The sequence below is a fragment of the Chelonia mydas genome, chromosome 10 (genome assembly GCF_015237465.2).
Source record: "Chelonia mydas isolate rCheMyd1 chromosome 10, rCheMyd1.pri.v2, whole genome shotgun sequence".
Lineage (NCBI taxonomy): Eukaryota > Metazoa > Chordata > Testudines > Cheloniidae > Chelonia > Chelonia mydas.
The window spans coordinates 41,461,648-41,483,416 of record NC_051250.2 but is presented as its reverse complement, the minus strand read 5'-3'; the positions used below and the strand labels follow the sequence as shown (position 1 = coordinate 41,483,416).

The following is a 21,769-nucleotide window of genomic DNA, read 5'->3' as shown; positions in this document are numbered from 1 at the left end:
ACGCACTGATTTATAGACATGGAGTGGTCCTAACACTACCCACTTATTCTCTCTACTAGCATATGTCAGCAAAATAGCCCTGCATCTCTGTGAATCTCAGTAGATTCACATTATTTCCAAGTATACAGCAGCCATTAACTAATGCTATTCTGGAATCCATGTTGGTATGATCAGATCTATTGGCTAAAAGGTATACAAAAATAATTTAACTTATCTCCTTTCTATGACGTGGTTCTATGATCCATCATATTTTACTTTACCATCAAATAAACATGTTTTACAGTACACCAGACCCTCTCTAGAATGTGTGTCTGTATAGCACGAATTCGCATATAACGCGGTCGCAGCCATGGATCCCAAATTTAATTACTTTAATTGCAATTCATTTTAACACGGTCCCCGCGTTAACATGGTACTGGGCATGGATCCTAAATCCCGCATTCTAGCGAGGGTCCGGTGTACTTTCATCTTTAACATTTTGTTTATATGGCATCAAGTGAGGTTGCTCAATGTTATACATGATATCTACTGGTCTGGACTTGTTTTTTTATTTTTGTTTATTTTGAGCGCCATAAAGGTTCATGGTATTGAACAGGGACATAAGACATAATTCTTGCCTTACAATCTAAGTGAGACAGCATGCAGATGAAAAAAGGGTAGAAAATGTTTGGCTGTGACACAAAATTGTGTAAATTGAGTTGTCATGCTATTCATAAAGATATCAAGGTGATTCGTACTTAAAGAATGTGAGAGAGACACAAAATTTCAGTCCTACATATGTGTTGCTTTTTTTGGTTTTATCAGCTTATCTGTCTTTTTGTTCCGTAGGATATGTAAATTTAATTTAATTTTTCATTCAGTTTATTTGGTGGTGATGTTCTGCCTTGAGTTTCAAGCATTAGGATTCTGAGCATACCTACACCTTGTGTTTACAGGAAACCTGTATTATACTAGTTGTGGGATTTTATCTGCCTTTTCAATATGATCAAATTGGTGCAGCTGACAAATTCTCTTGTTTAATATAGACTAGTTACAATTCTTTGTTTTCTGGAGCCCCAACTTGACTTACGGTATTTCTAAAATGCAACTTATTAAATATTTATGTAGCACTTTTCATCGACAGATCTTGAAGCCCATTACAAAGATAAGTAGGTGCTATTCCCATTTTACAGATGGAAGAACTTTGGCATAGTGAACTTAAAGGCTCTTTTGTACAAACTTACTTGTGTTTCTGAGGACTTTCCTCATTGGGTTAGTTCCATTAAAAGTGGTATAAAGGTTGTACAGTGGAGCTCTAAGTCGTCTGCCCAAAGTCATGTGGTGAGTCAATGACAGAACCATGAATGGTCTTCTAGCTCCTGGTCTGAGGCCATGTCTACATTATGGGCACTGCAGAAGCATAGCTACGATGCCCTGGCTATGATGCTATAACCTCATAGTGTAGACGCAGACTTCAGCGACAGAAAGGGTTTTTACATTGCTGTAGGAACTCCACCTCTCCAAGCAATGGTAGCAGTGCTTAATTTGTGTCAGAGCTTGCCAGGCTGAGCTTGGCAGTGCATAGTTCCGGTACCTCTGAGCTTGCTCCGTTAGTTATGAAAGTAAAAAATAAACCAGCTTGAGCCGCAGTACCTCTTTCATTACAAATTAAGCACTGAATGGTAGCTAGGTTGAAAGAAGCATTCTTCCATCGACTTAGCTGCTTCTACATCAGGAGTGAGGTCGACATAGCTTTGGTACCGAGGGATGTAGATTTTTCTCACATCTGGGTTCCGTAGCTATGGTGACCTAAGCTTTAAGCATTTAAGGTTTAAGACCAGGCTTAATACCCTATGCCACTGCACACTCTGCCTCCATTTAGAATGCAGCAGCAAGCTATCTCACAGGCAAGAGGGTGCAACATATTACTCAACAACGGAAGTCTTATTGTTGGACCCCAGTTAAATTCTGCATTGATTTTTAAATACTTTTGATTTTTAGGCTCTTAATGAGTAGTTCCATCATATATGACTCATTTTCTTCTCCCATATATTCCCATCAGATCACTTCAGTTCAAAATAGCTGGCTGTTTAGTTGGCCCTGAATATAATCTTGAAACAGCAGTAGCTAGAACATTTCGTATCTATATCTCTGGGCGATGGAAGGCACTTCTTGCTATTATTCAAAATTCTCATTCTGTTAGAATTTAAAAGTAGTTTAAAGAATTATTTTCTGCTTACTTTAATTGTGCTTGATCACTGACAATTACAGCTATAATTTTCAAAGGAGCCTAAGGGAGGTAGGTGCCCAATTCCCATTGAATTGTAATGGGAGTTGGGTGCCTTTGCTACTCTTTGTTTTACAGTGCTTGGTGTACTCTTTAGCAGTGCTTATTATTAGAGCTGGGTGAATAAAGAGTTGTTAACTGTAATTCAAAAAAAACAAAAAAATTTGGTTTGGGTGAAACCAAAACTGACTTTTAAACTTTTTGGTGAATGGAAAAGTAGGGCGGGGAGAAATGTAAACTGAATGATTTCCTAATGTCAAAATGAATCATTTATTTCTATCCAAAAATTTTTGTTTTGATTTTTCAGGAATTTTGACAAAAGGAAAGGAGGACTAGATTTACAAAACTGAGGAGGAGGTGGTCATGGTGCCTTCCTCACCAATGGTTAGGACACTGACCTGCGATTTGGGGGGGAGGAGGATCCTAGGTTCAGTCCTCTCTCTATGATGTGGAGAAAGGGATTTGAACTTGGGTCTGCCAGTTTACAGAGAGTGACCTTGCAATTGGGCTATGGCATATTCTGGTTATGGGGCTTTCTCCATCTCTTCTCTAAAACTGTTCCACTTTGTATAAATAACTAGTTACTAGAGCAGGTCTTGCATTTGGGTGTCCCACATCCTCGGTACGTGCCCTACCTAGCAGGCTATAGAGTCATACTCTCTCTCTCTCTCTTCGTGGCCCAGTGACAGTGGATAGTAATTGGGTTAATTTCGACATTACTGAAACATTTAGACTTTTTCAGTCTGATCAAAACTACTTGGTGAACTTGACACAAATACCTAAATAGTTCCGGTCAACCCCAAACTGCGTCTTTCAGCAAGTAAACTCTTTGTCCCAAAAATTTCACCCAGCTCGACTTATAATTTATTTATCGTTTTTATTATATAGAGTGTAAACTCCAATGATATTACCAAAGTCTAGATAAACAGTAACTTTTCTCCTTCTACCTTTATATGTAAAGCTCCACCTGAATTTCTGAAGCAGCCTGCTAATATTTATGCTCATGAATCTATGGATATTGTCTTTGAGTGTGAAGTGACTGGGAAACCAACTCCAACAGTGAAATGGATCAAGAATGGAGACATGGTGATCCCTAGTGACTACTTCAAAATTGTAGTAAGTACATTTTCATTTTCAGTCATTTCAACCTGTTGACCTATACCTTAATCCTCCTATGTATGTACATATAAGCTATGCTCTTTTACAGGGTCAGCTGCCTGTTTTTACAGTGTGTGGTTAAGGTCCAGAAACATTAAATGGCTCCTTGAATCCTCTATTGCTGTATAATCCAGTGTGAAACATTTTATTGAAGAGCATAGATGCTGTGTTCCTTACACTATAAGAGTCTGTTTCTTTATAGCATACATATTTTATGTGCAACATACGCAGTTATGAATTAATTGGTGGAAGACAATTTATCAGCTTGAATTTGAACAGCCTCAGTCCTTCTCATACAGCAGAAAACTGGCAAGCCATGAGGTATATTCTGACCGTAGATAGCTTGAGTTTTGTGTAGTCGTTTTGGCTGCACAAGAATTAAAATCTCAAACAAAGATGTACCATGGAGATTTACTCGTGATATAATTCTGAGTTTTGGCTGAGCAAACTTTAAAGTGTAATATGTATCTTAAAGGTTTAATCTGAGGCTGCAAGACTGTGTAGGTAAGAACTTGATTTCCTAGTGTGCAGTCTGTCTTTTACAATCATTTTTGGTTTTACTAACATAATTATTTGATACATGATTGTATACATGCCTATGCTTAACTTCTGAATGTTTGCATCAGATTATATGGACTTCCATAGCCTATTAATAATAGTTTTGTGCTGATTTTTGGTGTAGCCATTTGAAAATACCTGGGACAGGCTCATGGTTGTTATAATAGCCATGAGATCTGAAGATAACTCCAAAGCCCTTTTTCCATGATATTATAATATGTGGGCATTTTCTCAAAAAGTCGTAGTAAACCATTTTAAAACTAATGTGCTTGCATTTATAGTTCATTTTTAACGAATGCATCATGAAACGTTTTGCCTTTTTCCCCCTCAGAAGGAGCATAACCTGCAGGTTTTGGGTCTTGTGAAATCAGATGAAGGATTCTATCAGTGCATTGCAGAAAATGATGTTGGAAATGCACAGGCTGGAGCCCAGCTGATAATACTTGAACATGGTAAGATAAACTGGGGAAACATGGTGCCAGAAGGGAGGGGAAGAGCAGTTTCAAGGGGCTTTTTCTGCATGAGGCATTATGTCCACAACTCAGCTAAACCAGAAAGACTTTTTAAAGCATGAGTCATTGAGTTAAGTGTTTTAACTGTACATTAATATTTTTTAATAGGAAAAAAATGAGTGAACCCCAAACCATTCCCCTTTAATATGGAGAATGTACTATGTTATCCTGGACTGTTTACTAAAAAAAAAAAAAAAAAAAAAAAACACAATAGAGCCAGGCTAAGATAGTACTATGGCACAGATAGATAAAAATATAGTGGCTATAGCTAAATTGAAACTGATCAATGGGACTACAGAAGTGAAAAATGAGCAGTCATGGAACTTTACACAAGTGAATTAGTTCAGACAAAATTCATTTCAATTTCAGAAGCTATTCTCCTCTGTCAGAATTTATTTGTTTAAAGTAATCTCCATCACGTCTGTAAACTGATAAAAGAATTATTTCAAAGAACATTTATGGAGTAAGATAAATATTTGTTATCGTGCGCTAGACAGAGAAATCATTAATAACATTCACATCCTTGCCATTTAAACATATGATGTCCCATATTACATATTTTTGGTGTTAAGGGAGCATAACTACTGTCATGATAGTAGAAATACTCACTAAGAGAAACACAGAATCGTACAAATAACATCCTAGGGCATCATCTTGGATCACTCTCCCACCCTCAGGTCACAAAACTTTTGGTAATCAGTCTTAGGAGGGTAGGGGAGACAACTGATATGAAGGAGAAGGAAGACATCAGGCAAGAGAGTATTCATTTCATACTATTATTTGACTTTCGTATTGCCTGTCTGATCCTGGTCTTGTTTTAGAATTAAGAATTCTTGGTGGTTCTTCGAGTGATTGTTCATGTCCATTCCAACCAGGTGCGTGCCGGCCGTGTGCACGCCAGCTGGAAGATTTTTCCTTTAGCAGCGTCCGTAGGGTGGGCCTGGGTGCCCCCTGGAGTGGCGCCTTCATGGCGCCCAATATAGGGCACCGCCAACCATCCACACCCCCAGTTCCTTCTTACCGCCGGTGATGACTAGCTGGAACTTCGCTCGCTCCGGTAGCAAGCACTTTAACAGTGTCTGATAGTATATCATGTATATAGTTTCTCAGTTAGTTAATAGTTCCTTATAGTTATAGTTAGTTGGTTTGGGAGGTTCCCCACCTCCGCCCTGGGCAACGTTTCCCCTCCTGGGGTATGCCCGGGTCTCCAGGGTTTAAGCTCTGCGAGGACTGTGGCAAGTTTATGCCCAAGAGTGATGCTCACTCTTCCTGCTTGCGGTGCCTTGGTGAGAGTCACCAGAAAGAGAAGTGCCGTATCTGCAGGGGTTTCCGTCCCAGTACCCTCAAAGACCAGGAACAGAGACTAAAACTTCTGTTGATGGAGGCGGCATTGAGGCCACACTCCGACCCAGGACCCACCGAACCGGCACCGAGCACATCCTTATCAGTGCGCAGCACTCCGGCACCAACGGTGCATGAAACGGCTCCGACTAAGGACTCTAAGACCTCCTGGCACCGCCACAGCTCGGGCCATACGAAGTCGGCCTCAGCGCAGCACCGCTCTCCATCCCTGGTGCCGGTAAAGAAGAGGCCAGTGAGGGGTCGATCACCCCTCTCAAAACCTAAGGGGTCTGCGATGTCCACGAGTGCATTGGGACAGACCACCCCCTCCTTGCTTCCACCCAGGGTCTCGTCGACTGCTGCCCCGGCCAGGGTCCAGTTGATTCCGAACCCTCCTCAGTCCCTGGACCACCAAGGGGACATACAGCTACCATCGACGCCGCAGGCGTTCGAGGCTGCCACAGACCTGATGCGCGTCCCGGTGCCATCCTCCCCACAGAGGTGGGACAAGTTGCCAGTGACCGCACGCCCCCCGTTCCACTCCAGGGGCAAGCCAGCCATGATGGCCCGCCATTCTCCATCACCAGCACCCCCGGCACCGCCCACGTAGACAGAAGGGCCACACCGTCCCTTGGCTTCACGGCACTGCTCGCCGGTGACCCAGGGTACTTCTCCTCCGTGGTCCTCCTACTCTGAGACCTCGGAGTCAGAGGTGGACTCTTATCACTCCAGCAGATGGCGGAGCAGGAGGTCCAGGTCTCGACGGAGTCACCAGCCATACCCAGCACCATGGCAGCAACAGTGGCAGCCGTCTGCTCAATGGCTCTTCTGGACACCCTGGGCTTACCACCAGAGCCAAGGTCAAGTCCACGACCCAGAACTGCGTCGGTGTCTTCGGCATCTTTCGTGCCACAGACAGCGCTGGCACCGCCTCCAGCGGCACTGTTGTCCGAGGGAGGGGCACTGCTGGCACAACCAGCTCCAGCACCATCTCTCCAGGCAGCCGCAGTGCCGAGGGCTCCAGCTTCGACCCCAACAGCACCGTCAGGCTCAGCACTGCTGGACTTGTTGGCCCCGGCACCAGCCACAGGGCCGAACCCACCATCAGTACCGGCACTGCAGCTCGAGTACCGTGTGCCGAGGGACCCCAGAGGGGCCAAGAGTAGTGAGCAGGGCCCGCTACCCATCCTGTCATCTTTGTCCTCGCCTGATGAAGCGGTTGCAGGGACATCGACGGCCCCGGCTCTCGAGGACAACCGCGTTTTCCAGCAACTATTGAGACAGGCTGCTCAAAGCCTGGGGATACAGACCAAGGAGGTGGAGGAGGATTTGGACTCTGTTGTGGACATCCTCGCTCCCTCCGGCCCATCCAGGGTTCTTCTGCCACTGATAAAAACAGTAGTTAACATGTCCAAAAATCTGTGGCAGACCCCCGCTTCTCTGGTCCCTACGGCCAAGAAAACTGAGCAGCTCTACTTTGTGCTGTCTAAGGGGTACGAACACCTTTATACCCACCCTCCCCCTGACTCTTTGGTGGTCAATGTAGCCAATCAGAGAGAGCACCAGGGGTTCCAAGGCTCCATCCCTAAAAACAGGGACGCTAAGAAGCTGGACCTATTTGGCCGAAAGGTCTATTCGACCGGGAGCCTGCAGCTCCGAATAACCAACCAGCAGGTCATTGTAAGCCGCTGCAGACAAAACACCTGCTCGGCAATGGCTCAGTTCACGGAGCTCCTGCCTCAGGACTCTCGGGTGAAGTTCTCTGCACTGGTGGAGGAGAGGAAATTGGTCTCCCGGGCCTCTCTGCAAGCGGCTCTGGACACGGCGATGCAGCCTCGCGCACAATGGCCACGGGGGTGGTGATGAAGCGAGGCTCCTGGCTACAAGTCTCTGGACTGCCCCACGAGGTCCAGCAGACCATACAGGACCTCCCCTTCTAGGGATTCTCCCTTTTCTCTGAAAAAACAGATAAAAGACTTCACAGTTTGAAGGACTCTAGGGGATATTCCATGCAATTCTGTGCCCCCTCCAACCCCCTTCCCCGTCCCTCTTCAGGGACCCCTCTCATGAGCAACTTCTAATTCAAGAAGTGCAGTCCCTTCTCTCAGTGGGGGCTGTGGAGGAGGTTCCTCAGGAGCTAAGGGGCAAGGGCTTTTACTGCTGGTATTGCCTAATACCAAAGGCTAAAGGGGGCCTCAGACCCATCCTGGATCTGCGGCAGCTCAACAAGTTTGTAAAGAAACTCAAGTTCCGCATGGTCTCACTAACCTCCATTATCCCCTCACTGGATCCAGGAGACTGGTACGCCTCCCTTGATTTGAAGGACTCGTATTTTCACATCGCAATAGTCCCACATCACAGGCCTTACCTCAGATTCGTGGTGAGCAGCGGCCACTATCAGTTTGCCATCCTCCCGTTTGGACTGTCGACAGCTCCCCGAGTATTCAAAAAATGCATGGCAGTCATCGCGTTGTTCCTGCGCAAGTGCCAGATTCAGGTTTTTCCTTACCTCGATGACTGGCTGATCAAGGGCCGCTTCAGAGCCCAAGTGGAGGGTCAGGTTGACTTCATAAGAAGGACCTTCCTCGAATTAGGTCTCCTCCTAAACAAGGCCAAATCTACTCTGTCCCCAGTACAAAAGATAGAGTTTATAGGTGCAGTCCTGCACTCGACTCAAGCCAGGGCATACCTCCCGGAAGCCAGTTTTCGCTAACTAGGGGACATCATACGGGGCCTCAGACAGTTCCCCACGACCATAGCAAGGAACTGCCTAAAGCTGCTGGGGCACATGGCTGCATGCACCTACGTGGTACAGCATGCCAGACTCAGACTGCGCCCGCTCCAGTCTTGACTGGAGTCGGTGTATCAGCCAGCCTGAGATGCTCTGGACAGCATCATAACCCTGTCCCACCCGGTGTTGGACTCCCTCCTATGGTGGCTTGACCTGCGAGTGGATTGTGCGGGAGTGCCCTTTGCCAGCCCTCAGCCCTCTCTCTCATTGGTGACAGACGCCTCGGATATGGGCTGGGGAGCTCATCTAGGGGACCTCAGGACTCAAGGCTTCTGGTCTAAGGCAGACCTTGCTCTGCACATCAATGTCAGAGAGCTGAGAGCGGTGCGCCTGGCATGCCAGGTTTTCAAAACCCACATAGCAGGCAGGTGCATCTCAATCCTCATGGACAACACCTCAGCGATGTTCTATATCAACAAATGGGGGTGCACGCTTCTCTCCCCTGTGCCGGGAAGCCGTCGTGCTGTGGGACTTCTGCATAGAGCACTCGATCCACCTCTGGTGTAATACCTCCCAGGAGTTCAGAACGAGCTGGTAGACAGTCTCAGCTGGACCCTTCACAGCCACAAGTGGTCCCTCTTGCCGGAAGTGGTGAGCTCAATCTTTCATGTTTGGGGTTCTCCCCAGATAGACCTTTTCACCACCCGTGGCAACAGGAAATGTCAGCTATTCTGCTCCTTCATGAGTCACAGTCCGGGGTCCATTGCGGATGCCTTCCTTCTCCTGTGGGGGGGCCGCCTGCTCTATGCTTTTCACCAATTCCGCTCGTCCACAAGGTGCTCCTCAAGATCCACGCGGGCCGGGCCCAAATCATACTGATAGCACCAGTGTGGCCGCACTAGCACTGGTTCACGTCACTCCTGGGAATGTCCGTAGCGGCACCACTCACTTTACCGCTGGTCCCGGATCTGATCACGCAGGACCATGGTAGACTCCGGCACCCGAACCTAGAGTCACTCCACCTTATGGCCTGGGTGCTCCATAGCTAAACACCACGGAGCTGACCTGCTCGGATCAAGTCAGACAAGTCCTCCTTGGTAGTAGAAAGCCCTCCACCAGGGCAACATACCTTGCCAAGTGGAAAAGGTTCTCCATCTGGGCTGAGCAATGCAGTAAGCTGCCATTGCTCACCCCCATACCGTTCATACTGGACTACCTTCTTCACCTAAAACAGCAAGGCCTGTCCCTGTCATCAAAAAGGGTCCACTTAGCCACCATCTCCGCCTTCCATCCAGGCACAGATGGTTTCTTGGTCTTCACAAACCCTCTAGTCAGTCGTTTCCTCAAGGGCCTGGACAGGCTCTTCCCGCAGACTCATCAGCCTGTCCAGCCTGGGACCTTAATCTAGTCCTCTCCAGACTTATGGGCTCTCCATTTGAACCATTGGTAACATGCTCCCTGCTTTCTCTCTTGTACAAGGTTGCTTTTCTCATGGTAATTATCTCTGCCAGATGGTTATCGGAGCTCAGGGCCCTCACATCCGAGCCCCCTTACACAGTTTTTCATAAGGACAAGGTCCAACTCAGATCTCACCAGCCTTTCTCCCTAAGATTGTCTCCTAGTTTCACGTGAGCCAGGACATCTTCCTCCCAGTGTTTTATCCCAATCCGCATTCCTCCGATAGGGAGCACAGGCTGCACTCACTGGATGTACGTAGGGTCCTAGCCTTCTACATAGAGAGGACTAAGTCATTCCGGAAGTCTGTCCAACTCTTTGTGGCCATGGAGGACAGAATGAAGGGTCTCCCTGTCTCATCTCAAAACATCTCGTCATGGATCACATCCTGCATTTGGGAGCGTTACGGCCTGGCGAGGGTGCCCGCCCCCCCGATTACCACCCGCTCTACCAGGGCTCAGGCCTCCTCGGCGGCATTCCTGGCACAAGTCCCCACCCAGGAAAACTGCAGGGCGGCTACGTGGTCCTTGATACTTACGTTCATGATGCACTATACAATTACACAACAGGCCAGAGATGATGCGGCCTTTGGACGCGCTGTGCTCCAATCAGTGGATGACTCCAACTCCACCTGGCTTGAGTCACCTGTTTGGAATGGACATGAACAATCACTCGAAGAAGAAAAAACGGTTACTCTCTTTCTCGTAACTGTTCTTCGAGATGTGTTGTTCATATCCATTCCAATACCCACCCTCCTACCCCTCTGTCGGAGAAGCTGGCAAGAAGGAACTGGGGGGGTAGAGGGTCGATGGGGGCCTATATTGGGCATCATGAAGGTGCCACTCCAGGCCAATCCTACGGATGCTGCTAAGGGAAAAATCTTCTGGCTGGTGTGCACACGGTGCTCACACACCTGGTTGGAATGGACATGAACAACATATCTTGAAGAACAACAGTTACAAGAAAGCGAGTAACCATTTTTTATGGCAAGGAAGGTACCTGCTATGCATTCTGTTGTCCACAGAAAAATTTGGGTTCAGAAAAATTAAAGAAGAGATATTGTTCAGATAGGACCATAGACACTGTATGGCTGCACTTACAATACTAGCAGAAATAGAACAGCTAGACATAATTTTGGGTGTTCAGTATACAGAGAATATACTGTACATTGTGGGTATGTTTCAGTGCTAGTTGAAGTCATTTCTGTATTTTACAAAATTTGCTACATATTTTGGAGTGAAAGATGCCACCTGCTGGATTCAACTGCTTTAGTGCTATAAACTATGGTATTTCCCCATCTGTCCAGTATTAGGAATCTGGATGCAACAATGATTTACTACTATTTGTGTGTTCAGGGAACAAAATTAAAAGTAATCTTATCTCTTCTTGAGGAATTCTGATGACTACACAAATCAGATTGAGAAGTTCTCAGAAGTTGGGAAATGGAAGGATAACTCCATATTTTCATTTTTTTTTTTTAAATGTTGAATAATTCATGTATCTGAGTTCTGGATTCAGGCCCTGCCCAGGCTTGTAAAGCTCCCAGGAGTTTTGCTTTCCTTCTTCTCTTTCAACTTTAATTCCCTGGTGTCACTCCTCTGCTTCTTGTTTCCTCCTACTACTGTCTCACCTTCTATCCTGCTCCAGCAATCTTACCTGTTACAGTAAAGGACTTTGCCTTACAACTCTGTCCTGTCTTTTGCATGCTGCCAGAGGATTATGGAAGCGGTGTTGGTGGATTCTCATAACAGGTGTAACACTACACCTATGAAATTATATGTTTCTGTTACGTGGCCTGCAATGTTTTTAACATTGCACTCCATGTGTAACACCTATATGTTCTAAATACTGCTCTTTGTTGACATATGATCACAAGGTTGATAGCATAATGCACATTTAATTTTTCTTCACTGAGAATGATAGCTTAACAAGTGGTGCAGCAAAGTCATGACTGAGCTGTGCATATTAAATTCTAACTCGTGAAAAGTGGTGTACTGTGCTGCCTGCCATCACATTTATACACAGAGAGATAATATCAAAATAAGCTATTAAAGCTTTATACTATCTCAGAATAAATGAAAGGCAAGGAGGAAGTAAAGTTTCAGGAAAAGGAGTGTATGGATGTCTTAAAGTACATGAAGATAGTGACTTGGTAATAATCTTTGTTTGGTGTGCAAATTAAAATATATATTACACTTGAAGGTTATTGGCATGCTAACTCAAACAGCTGTTTTATAAATCTTCAGACTTGGCTCCTGGTGATGAGCAATATCAGCTTTGTGAAGTTTGAAAAATCAAATCAAAATGTACAAGTGACAAAAAATTCCTTACTGTCTGTGCATGGTTTTCTTACCTATTGAAGGTGCTTACTAAGTCAATTTCCTTCCCTTCCCAACCTCTCAGTTTTTTCTGTCTTCTAAAGATGGACAAACCGATACTACTGTGATGAGAGTCATAGGAACCTAAATATAATAAGGCATCAATAGTGTCAATATTGGCAAGAAGAGGTGGGATGTGGAAAACATAAGAAATTAGCTTGGTTAAGTGGAAAAGGCAGAATTATGCAGGACCTTGAAGGTGAGGATGAAGATCTTTGGTATTGAGAGAGGTTAAATAGCAGTACAGCTGACCACTTCCTTACCATGTATTATTTTGTGCTTCATGTCAGCTCTCAGTCACTGCCTCTTTAAACTAAATAGTCTCAGGGCTTGTCTACGCTTACCGGGGGATCAGCGCGTGGTGATTGAAGCATTGGTGGTCGATACTAGACCCACTAAATCGACCGCAGATCGCTCTCCCATCAACTTCTGTACTCCACCTTAACAAGAAGCACAAAAGGAGTCAACAGGAGAGCATCTCCCGTCGACATAGCATAGTGTGGACCACGCGGTAAGTAGATCTACTTAGATCGATCTCCCCCTGTAGTGTAGACAAGGCCTCAATCTTTCTGAATGCTTTGTATGAAAGTCTTTCTTGGTGTTTGTTTTTTGTTGTCTTGCTCTAGATCTTTCCAATTTTGGTCATGTCCTTGCTGAAGTGGGCTGGCCCGGCTGGGGAATGGTTTCAAACTGAAATATACTGTGCTCTTGTGTTTTCTGCTGTAGATATCATAAACATCTGTATTATATATGATAATCAGCCATAGAATAAGTCTTCATTTTCTGTGCATGTACAGTAATTTCAAACTCCACAGATGCAATTCAGTGATTTGCTGCAGTCCACTGCACACTAACAATTATAGTACACTAGAAACCTGTATATAAAACAGATTTCAAATTATAGAAATTAGATATTTTGCTTTGATATCACCCTTTGTGGATGAGATTTTGTTTCTTTGCATTAATGAGAAATTCTGAAAAACTTGTGGCTGAGGACAAGCTATGTGTGGCAGAGACCTTGAAACAAATAATGGGCGATTTAAAGGGGAAACAAGTTGTTAATATTTTTGGAGGGGAGGGGTCGCTGGTGCCATACTAACTGTTTGAAAAGCGGGCTGATGGGAAACGGGTGGCCTGGCTTAGACACATCTCAAAGTGCTGTTCCTCTCCGGCAGTAAAGGACTGCTCTTCTGCAGGGAGCAGAAAATTGAGGGCAGTTCTGCCTGTAGGGGGCAGGACGTGAAAAGGTCAGAGGCCTGGCAGGATGGTCTGGGTACTATTCTTCCTGCCCTAACAATATCTCCCCTTCACTTCCCTAGACTGCAGCATTCAGCATGTGGGTTGTGTACAATGCTCTCTCTCCCCCTAGTGCAAATATCTTGAGTCCATCCACCCTCTCCTGTATTTATGGGGATGCCTGCTTACTAAGTTATCACACGTGATTCTGAAGTATGTCTCTGGTGCCCTTCTGGCCACACTCTGACCCGCAATTTATGCAGGCTTTTAGGGATGTAGCTGTTATAAATACTACCCTCGTCTTCATCCGAGCCCTGATGCTACTCTCATTGCCTCCTGGTTCAACAGCTGAAGTACTTCTCCCTGCTTCCCTTTTAAAGCTGCCATGAAGGGACCCCTGGGAGGGCTCTCTCAGACATCATATCAGGAAGGGAGAGTCTCATTCTAGTCTCAGGGAGAGGGCTCCCAGGAGTCTCTAGATCCCTACTAAAAAGCTTTTTTAAAATGTTCATTTTTAATTTAATTATGCCCTGGTTGAGCTAGGGATGTAAAAGTTTAACTGGTTAACCGATAAGCATCAGTCTTATCAGTTTCAGTTAACATTAAATTTATGTTTACCCAGCTGCTGGCCCTACTGGTTCCATTATATGTTATAATATATATATTGTCAATTCAAATAGATTACTTAGTGGTGAAGTTTATGGGATCCTATCTTGCAGGGTTTTTAGAGAAACTAAGAAGCAAAAATGACCGGAGTCTTCATCTTGTAATGGCAGGATATTGATCTTGTGACATCTGGTTAATCATCTTTTGGAAGGTGAAAATACTCCAAAGGTCCTACCAATATGTCCTTTTTTTCCTGCACAAAATACAGCAAGAAGTCCTTGCACTTCAACAAGGACAAGTGCAGAGTCCTGCACTTAGGAAGGAAGAATCCCATGCACTGCTACAGGCTGGGGACCGACTGGCTAAGCAGTAGTTCTGCAGAAAAGGACCTGGGGATTACAGTGGACGAAAAGCTATGAGAAGGATATGAGTCAGCAGTGTGCCCTTGTTGCCAAGAAGGCCAACGGCATATTGGGCTTTATTAGTAGAAGCATGGCCAGCAGATTGGGGGAAGTGATTATTCCCCTCTATTCGGCACTAGTGAGGCCACACCTGGAGTATTGTGTCCAGTTTTGGTTCCCCCACTACAGAACGGATGTGGACAAATTGGAGAGAGACCAGCGGAGGGCAACGAAAATGATTAGGGGGCTGGGCCACATGACTTATGAGGAGAGGCTGAGGGAACTGGGGTTATTTAGTCTGCAGAATAGAAGAGTGAGGGGGGATTTGATAGCAGCCTTCAACTACCTGAAGGGGGGTTCCAAAGAGGATGGAGCTGGGCTGTTCTCAGTGGTGGCAGATAACAGAATAAGAAACAATGGTCTCAAGTTGCAGTGGGGGAGGTCTAGGTTGGATATTAGGAAACACTATTTCACGAGGAGGGTGATGAAGCACTGGAATGGGTTACCTAGAGAGGTGGTGGAATCTCCATCCTTAGAGGTTTTTAAGGCCCGACTTGACAAAGCCCTGGCTGGGATAATTTAGATGGTGTTGGTCATGCTTTGAGCAGGGGATTGGACTAGATGACCTCCTGAGGTCTCTTCCAGCCCTAATATTCTATGATTCTAATGCTATGGATGTGAATGAGGATCACTGCAATTAAACATCTAACCCTGCACTCCTGGCCCCAGGCCCGCACCCAGCTATGGCCCCAGCCTCCACCCCCTAATCTGTGTCCGTGTCTCCTCCCCGCCCCGGCGAGTTAGGGCTCTGCTCCCAGGCCCAGCTCTGGGGGGGTGGGGTGGAAGGGGTAAGGAGGGGGTTGGCTTTCAGCACTGCCACTATTAAAAATATTGCAGGGCCACTGGTTCACAATGAATCGACTGCGCCTATATTTATCTTTGTCAAGTGCCTTTATTAACAACTAAAACAGCCAGTCTTATGTGTAAAACTAAAACTCATTTTTTGGTTTAACTTTTTACATAATATCCCTGAGTCGTCCAAAAACACACACAATCTGATTAGCATTTCAACTCTACTGCTGATTTTTGTTAAGAAAAATTAACATGTTTACATGCTCTGGTGTCAGTCTTGTATGCAGCCGATTAACAGTAAGGCCAGCATTGGAAAACACACGTTCTGCAGGCACAAATGATCCTGGAATTGCACAGATAACTCTTTGCCCATTTTCCAAGCCTTGGAAAACACCGTGCATTGACCTTCCACTGCTCCAATGGACTGCATTCCAGTGAAGGACAAGGCTCCCTGAAGTAATTTTCCAGTTCATTTTCTACTACATTCTTCTCATTCTCCTTTCTGGTGTAATCTTCACGTAAAAGCATCACCATAGCACTCTTCTGAGTTTCATGCATTTTTTCGGCACTGGCTCTATCGGCTCATCTGGTTCAGCACTTCTCGGTTCAGCGTTAGCACTCAGCGGTTCTTTTGTTTCTAACATCAATGCTGGTTGCAGAAGCTTTGATTTAGCAGTGATCTGGACAGCAGATGAAAGAAACCACATGTGCTTATGGCATGGATCTAACAAGGAGGCAATAAGTGCAGGTTTGGCAGTTATGGCAGGATCGTTGGGTTTCATGCGATGCTCCAGAGAGTGATGAACAGCAGCTTTGAAATCAGTGACTTTTCCATTTTCGACAGGAGCTTTGCTTCCAAGGTGAGCTTGAAGAAGACTGTTGCAAATTGGATAAATATTTGAAATCGACACTGACTGTTCAGCTGACATGGCAGTTGTAGTGCATTTTAAAGTGGAAAGTACTGTTAAGATATCCTCTATTAATTGCCAGTGCTCATCTTGCAGCTGAAGTCTTCGGGCATCAGATTGTTTTGTTACAGAGCAATCTGAAAGTGCAGCTGTTATCGCCCACCTTTGCTCATTGAATCTTTCGAACATGTCATATACTGAATTCCAGCGAGTTTTACATGACTGGATGAGACGGTGTTGCATAACCTGAAGCTGTGTTTGTTTTCTTTCAAGTGCATTTGCAGCCACGGTGCTGTGGTGGAAGTGTGCAACTAGTCTACTTGCAGCTGCAACAGCACGATCCACACTACTTGAAGAAAACTCATCATTTATGGCTAGCTGAAAAGTATGGGCAAACCAATTGATAGATTCCCATGTAACATATCTTGGTGCGTTAGCGAGAACAATGTTGCTTGCATTATCGTGTACGTATGCCAAGACATGGCCTGTCAGACCCCATCTTTCCACTGTATCGTTTAGTTTTTCAGCAAGGTTTTCTGCTATATGTTATTCTGCCATACATTCAGTTTGTAAAACTGTGGATCAAAGCTCCCAGTTCTCAATATAATGGCATGTTACAGTCATGTAGCTTTCTGTAGTTAATTCTGTCCGGCAGTCAGTGGTGAAAGCTACTTTACCGTTTTCAAATTTTTCCTGGACAGACTTCACACAGTCTTCATAGCACTTCTCTAGTTGCGAAGTTATAGCCTGTCTTATAGGCACACGGTATTCAGATTCTACAAAACTCATCAATGCATGAAAACCTGTATCCTCAACGACACTTACAGGCAGCATATGTATAGTGATCGTGGTGCACAAGTCCGTTAGTTTTTCCTCACGTTGTGTGTTGCATTTTCTTGAACTGCCAGAAACAAATGCTTTGAGCATTGTTTGATTTTTGCCTTCTGTTTCACATGAAACAGAGGGATGTTTCAGCTTCAAATGGTTCAGTGTTGCTCTGGTGCTGTTTGCATCCCTCAGCTCTGTATTACACAGTTTACATTTAACGGTGTCTTCTGTTGTTTTTGTGAAATGATTCCAGGCAGTACTCCTTTTCGATCATTCCATCTTTACCATGGAACAGTAGTTACCAAAAATCACGATAACTTGCATGATGTTGTTTGAAGGACGCTACCAAAGTGTGACGGGAGGAGGGGACATGAACAGTATTAACTGCTTGCTGTATTTTGCATGGGAAAACAAGGACATATTAGTAGGACCTTTGGAGTATTTTCACCTTCCAAAAGAAGATTAACCAGCGATCATAAGATCAATTTCCTTCCATTACAAGATGAAGACTGTGGTCATTTTTGCTTCTTAGTTTCTCTAAAAACCCTGCAAGATAGGATCCCATAAACTTCACCAGTAAGTAATATATCTGAATTGACTATATATATATATATATATATATAATTATAATATATAATGGATCCAGTAGGGCTGGCAGCTGGGACCACAGGCATGCGGGGCCGGCAGCCAGGACCCCGGGTGCTCAGGGATGCAGCCAGGAGGGACCCCGGGTGTGGGGCCGGCAGTGGAGGCCCACATAAAATGTGGGGGTGTTGCAGCACCCTCCGCACTACTATTTTCCCGCCTATGTGAACTCCTTAACTGTTAACCGTTTAACTGATATAATTTACTAGGTTACACAGTTACTATTTTAAACCCTATTTACATCCCTAGGTTGAGCAAATACTGATCTTTATCGTCATTCTTTTGCAATATAGGGATCAGGGATACACAACTCATCCAGTGTAACAAAGTTCTTTCCTACCAGCATTTTTAGAGTATTATTTTGTGCATACTCTGTGTTAAAATCTTTGATGGCTACTATACAAAACTGTTTTTGTTTTTTTTTATAGTGGTTAAATGTTGGTGAAAGGTCTGAGAGCTGCTACTAGGACCTGTAGTCCAGCCACTTGCAGTGTAGCAGTCAGTTGGGGGCTGGAAAAGAACAGGTGGTAGCAACTAGAAGGAGGTGCTTTGAGGGGAGGAAGGCAGATGGTTTGCTGTCACCCCTACATGACAGGCACTTGACAGGTAGTCAGGCAGCCAAAAAGTGAATCATTATTGATTGCCGCCTACAAAAAATTCATAGACTGTAAATAAATATGCTGATTTATGTAGACAACTGTTTCAAAACATCATTTAAAATACACTATATACTATCTTCAAAATCATAAAGTAAACATAGCAGAGTAAGTGTGTTTTGAACCTTTCTACTGCAGAAGCTAGTGTTTCCCTGCCTGTTTTTTTTTTTTCCTTAGTTTGTAGATGTTAGAAGAGTGAAATCCTGAGAGCAGGGGGTTGCATTGAGTTGGTACGCAGAAATATGCCATGTCATCTCTTTTCTGGTCGTACCATCAGTTTCTGTAGCCTTTAAACTTTAATGAAAAATAGTTTATAGCCTTATGAGTGCAGAGAGAACCGTATGAATGGGAACCAGTGCAGTATTGTCAGTAGCAAAGGGCTTCAGAAAGACACAAACATAGGTCCAAAAAGTGTGAATTTCCCCCTTTTACCGACTGGGGCATTAACTTTAAATTTGAATTATGAACATTTTTATATTTCCTATTTTCCTACTCATCACTTTGTGAGAAACGTAAGTTTGGAATTGCATTCACAGTCTGACTTTTTAGACCAAACTTGGTTAGAATATTGCACCTTTCCTGGTTGCACTGAATGGATATTGGCTCTTCCATTGAGGTCTCTTTCTATGTAAATCCTAATTCTGAGGATGTTTTTAAAATGCATTTTGGCCTAGCTCTTTCTGACTGTGGCTATTAAAGAAACTCTCTCGGGGTATCATTGCTGCATGGATCATCTCAGCTTGTATTGATCCACTTTAGTCTCTATGGAAGTTTAATGATCAGCTATCTAACATCCCATCTTACTTTAATTGTCTCATGGGTGTATGTAGGAGCCCTGGGATATGCAGCTCATGTGAAAGCCTTGCAAAGTATAAGGCGTCTCAGAATTTGTTGAAAGATGTTGCCAGGACCAAGAGATTTCAGCAAGGGCCATGCTACAAATATTGGGTTGCATACCTTCAACAGTGTTCACGGCATCCCTTACGTGAGAGGAAGGATGGGATTGTGGGTAAAGCACTGGAGTGGGAAGCAGGAGATCTGGGTTCAATTCACAGCTTTCCCACAGACCAGTGCGGTCTTGGACAATTTGCTTAACTCTGTGCCTGAACTAACTCCTAACTTGTAAAGTGGGGATGGTGGTACCTACCTCTTATCTCATACCCTCTGTCTGAATTTGGGGACTCTAGGCAATACATGCCATTTTTATTTATTTATTTTTGTATCAGTATGAAACCACCTCAGTGGACTCTGAGAATACAATGCAATGCAAGCAAGCCACAAACAGACTCTCACATTACATCTGGATGACAAACAATTTCAGCTTCTCTAGTTTGGTGCCAGTTAAGGGCTATTTCCAGTTAGAGCTGGATTTCCAGATTTCTTCTTCTCAACCACAGATGCAACCTACGTGGAGATGAGGTGCTCTCACAGAGGGGCTTCATACTTAGAGCACTGGATCTCTTCCAGCAGGATCTTTAGAGACTGCGTATGCCAAAAAGGTGATTCTGATCTAGATTGACAAATCAGGCCACAATGTTTTACAAAAAAAAAAAAAGCAGAGAATATCAGGATTATGCTTCCTCTGTTAGGAAACCCAGTAGATGTGGATCTGAGTAGTGTCCAGCAAGACATTTCTGGTAACCACTTCTCTGGCAGTAAAGGAAAATATCACAGACAGACTAAATATATGGCTGTTCCCCACCAGTGTTCCCAGGGATATGGAGTTTTAAATCTGTTCAGAACTGACAACAAAAAGCTGTTAATGCTCTGGTCAAGGCACAATGCACCCAATTGAAGGGCACCATTTCTTTTCACCAGGTAGTGAAGAGGAAGCTTTCATGTTCTTCTCCATCAGTACTTCTAATGGCAAAGGTTCTAACCAACCACAGGGAGAGAGAGGTTCAACTATCTTAATTACACCATATTAGCCCTGGAAATATGGTTCTCAAACTAGCTGAAAATAGTAGTGATAAATTGGATCTGGTGGAAAGTCTAGCCACATGTGATCACATCCCTGTCAACATGGCTTCTGAGAGGGTAAATAAAGAGATGCTTGATGTTTCAGAGCAGGCATCCCAAGTCCTCCTGGCTCCTCTTGAATGTATGTACAAGACATCTAAACTTCATATGGAAAAGGATTGTGGTCTGATTTGAAAAAGTCCATATGGATCATTTCAAATACCCTCCCCCATAAAATACATGATTATCTTCATTTGTGTGGGTCAGAGACAAATAATCTACATGTTATTTTTGCCATTATTTTGGACTATCATGCACCTGTAAAAGGTAGATCAGTTTCTAGGCCACTTGCCATTAGTTTAATGTGAAAGCATTTTTTTTAATTAATTTTTCTGGAGTTGAACAGATTGTGAGTTGAGATATAATATTGTAGTGTTAGAGGTATAATAGAGAAAATGCTGACTTAATATACCATAGAATTTTGTAAAGCTACAAAAATACTAGGAAATTATGCAAAATATGAACAGTTGGAAGAGAATAAAAATTCTACACTGAATCAAAGGATGACTCTTTTGGGTTTCCCCCCTTAAGGCTATTTTTCTTCTTCCCACAAGCAGAAATTGCTGAAAACACTTTTGTGTGCCTGTTTTTTCAGGTGACGTATTGCTAAGCAATGGAAATCAGAAAAGGTCCCTATGGTACACAAATGGATTTCAGAAATCTAAGTGTGCTACCAGTGAAACACTGGTTTATAGACTAGAACTAAATAAGATTTTTCCAGAAAATTTGAATCCTTGCCTAGGTATAAAGGTTTATTTTAAAAATCTGCTTAAAAATGGATCATGGAACACAAGGGAGAAGAAAGTAGTAGTAATCATTGACAAGTTGCTGTATGTGAACAGCAACTATTTCTGCCCCAGGAATCAAATACCTAAAGAGACTTGATCATTCCCATCTGGTCTTGTGTGGGAAATAAACTATAGGGGTATGTCTACACTGCAGTGTAAGCTCAAGGTTCAAACTCAAGCTCCAGCCTTACTTCCTTCTTCTGTCTGTACACAAATTGTGCTAATCCAGGGTTTGAACCAAGGATCCCAGGACCCCACATGGGTGGAGGGTCTGAGCTGAGTCAAGCTGGATTCAAGTCTTATTGCTTTGCAATGTAGATGCAGCCCCATTGGACTCGTGCTGTGGGAGTCTACCAAAAGTATTCCACAATCTCATGGACTGTCCTCTGGACAGTAAAGTTTGGTGGACAGTCAAAGTTTTCCACACTGCA

At 44.1% G+C, this 21,769-nt stretch overlaps 1 protein-coding gene across 32 annotated transcripts in view; it reads left to right on the top strand.

The window, feature by feature from the left end:
• NEO1 (neogenin 1) overlaps nucleotides 1–21,769 on the top strand; it is a 498,185-nt gene that overhangs the window by 342,367 nt on the left and 134,049 nt on the right. For all 32 annotated transcript variants that reach the window (XM_043523405.1, XM_043523409.1, XM_037911829.2 and 29 more), the window contains exons 6-7: nucleotides 3,228–3,382; nucleotides 4,314–4,434. In XM_043523405.1, coding sequence (XP_043379340.1) covers nucleotides 3,228–3,382; nucleotides 4,314–4,434 — 276 coding nt within the window. The remainder of the gene's footprint in view (nucleotides 1–3,227; nucleotides 3,383–4,313; nucleotides 4,435–21,769) is intronic.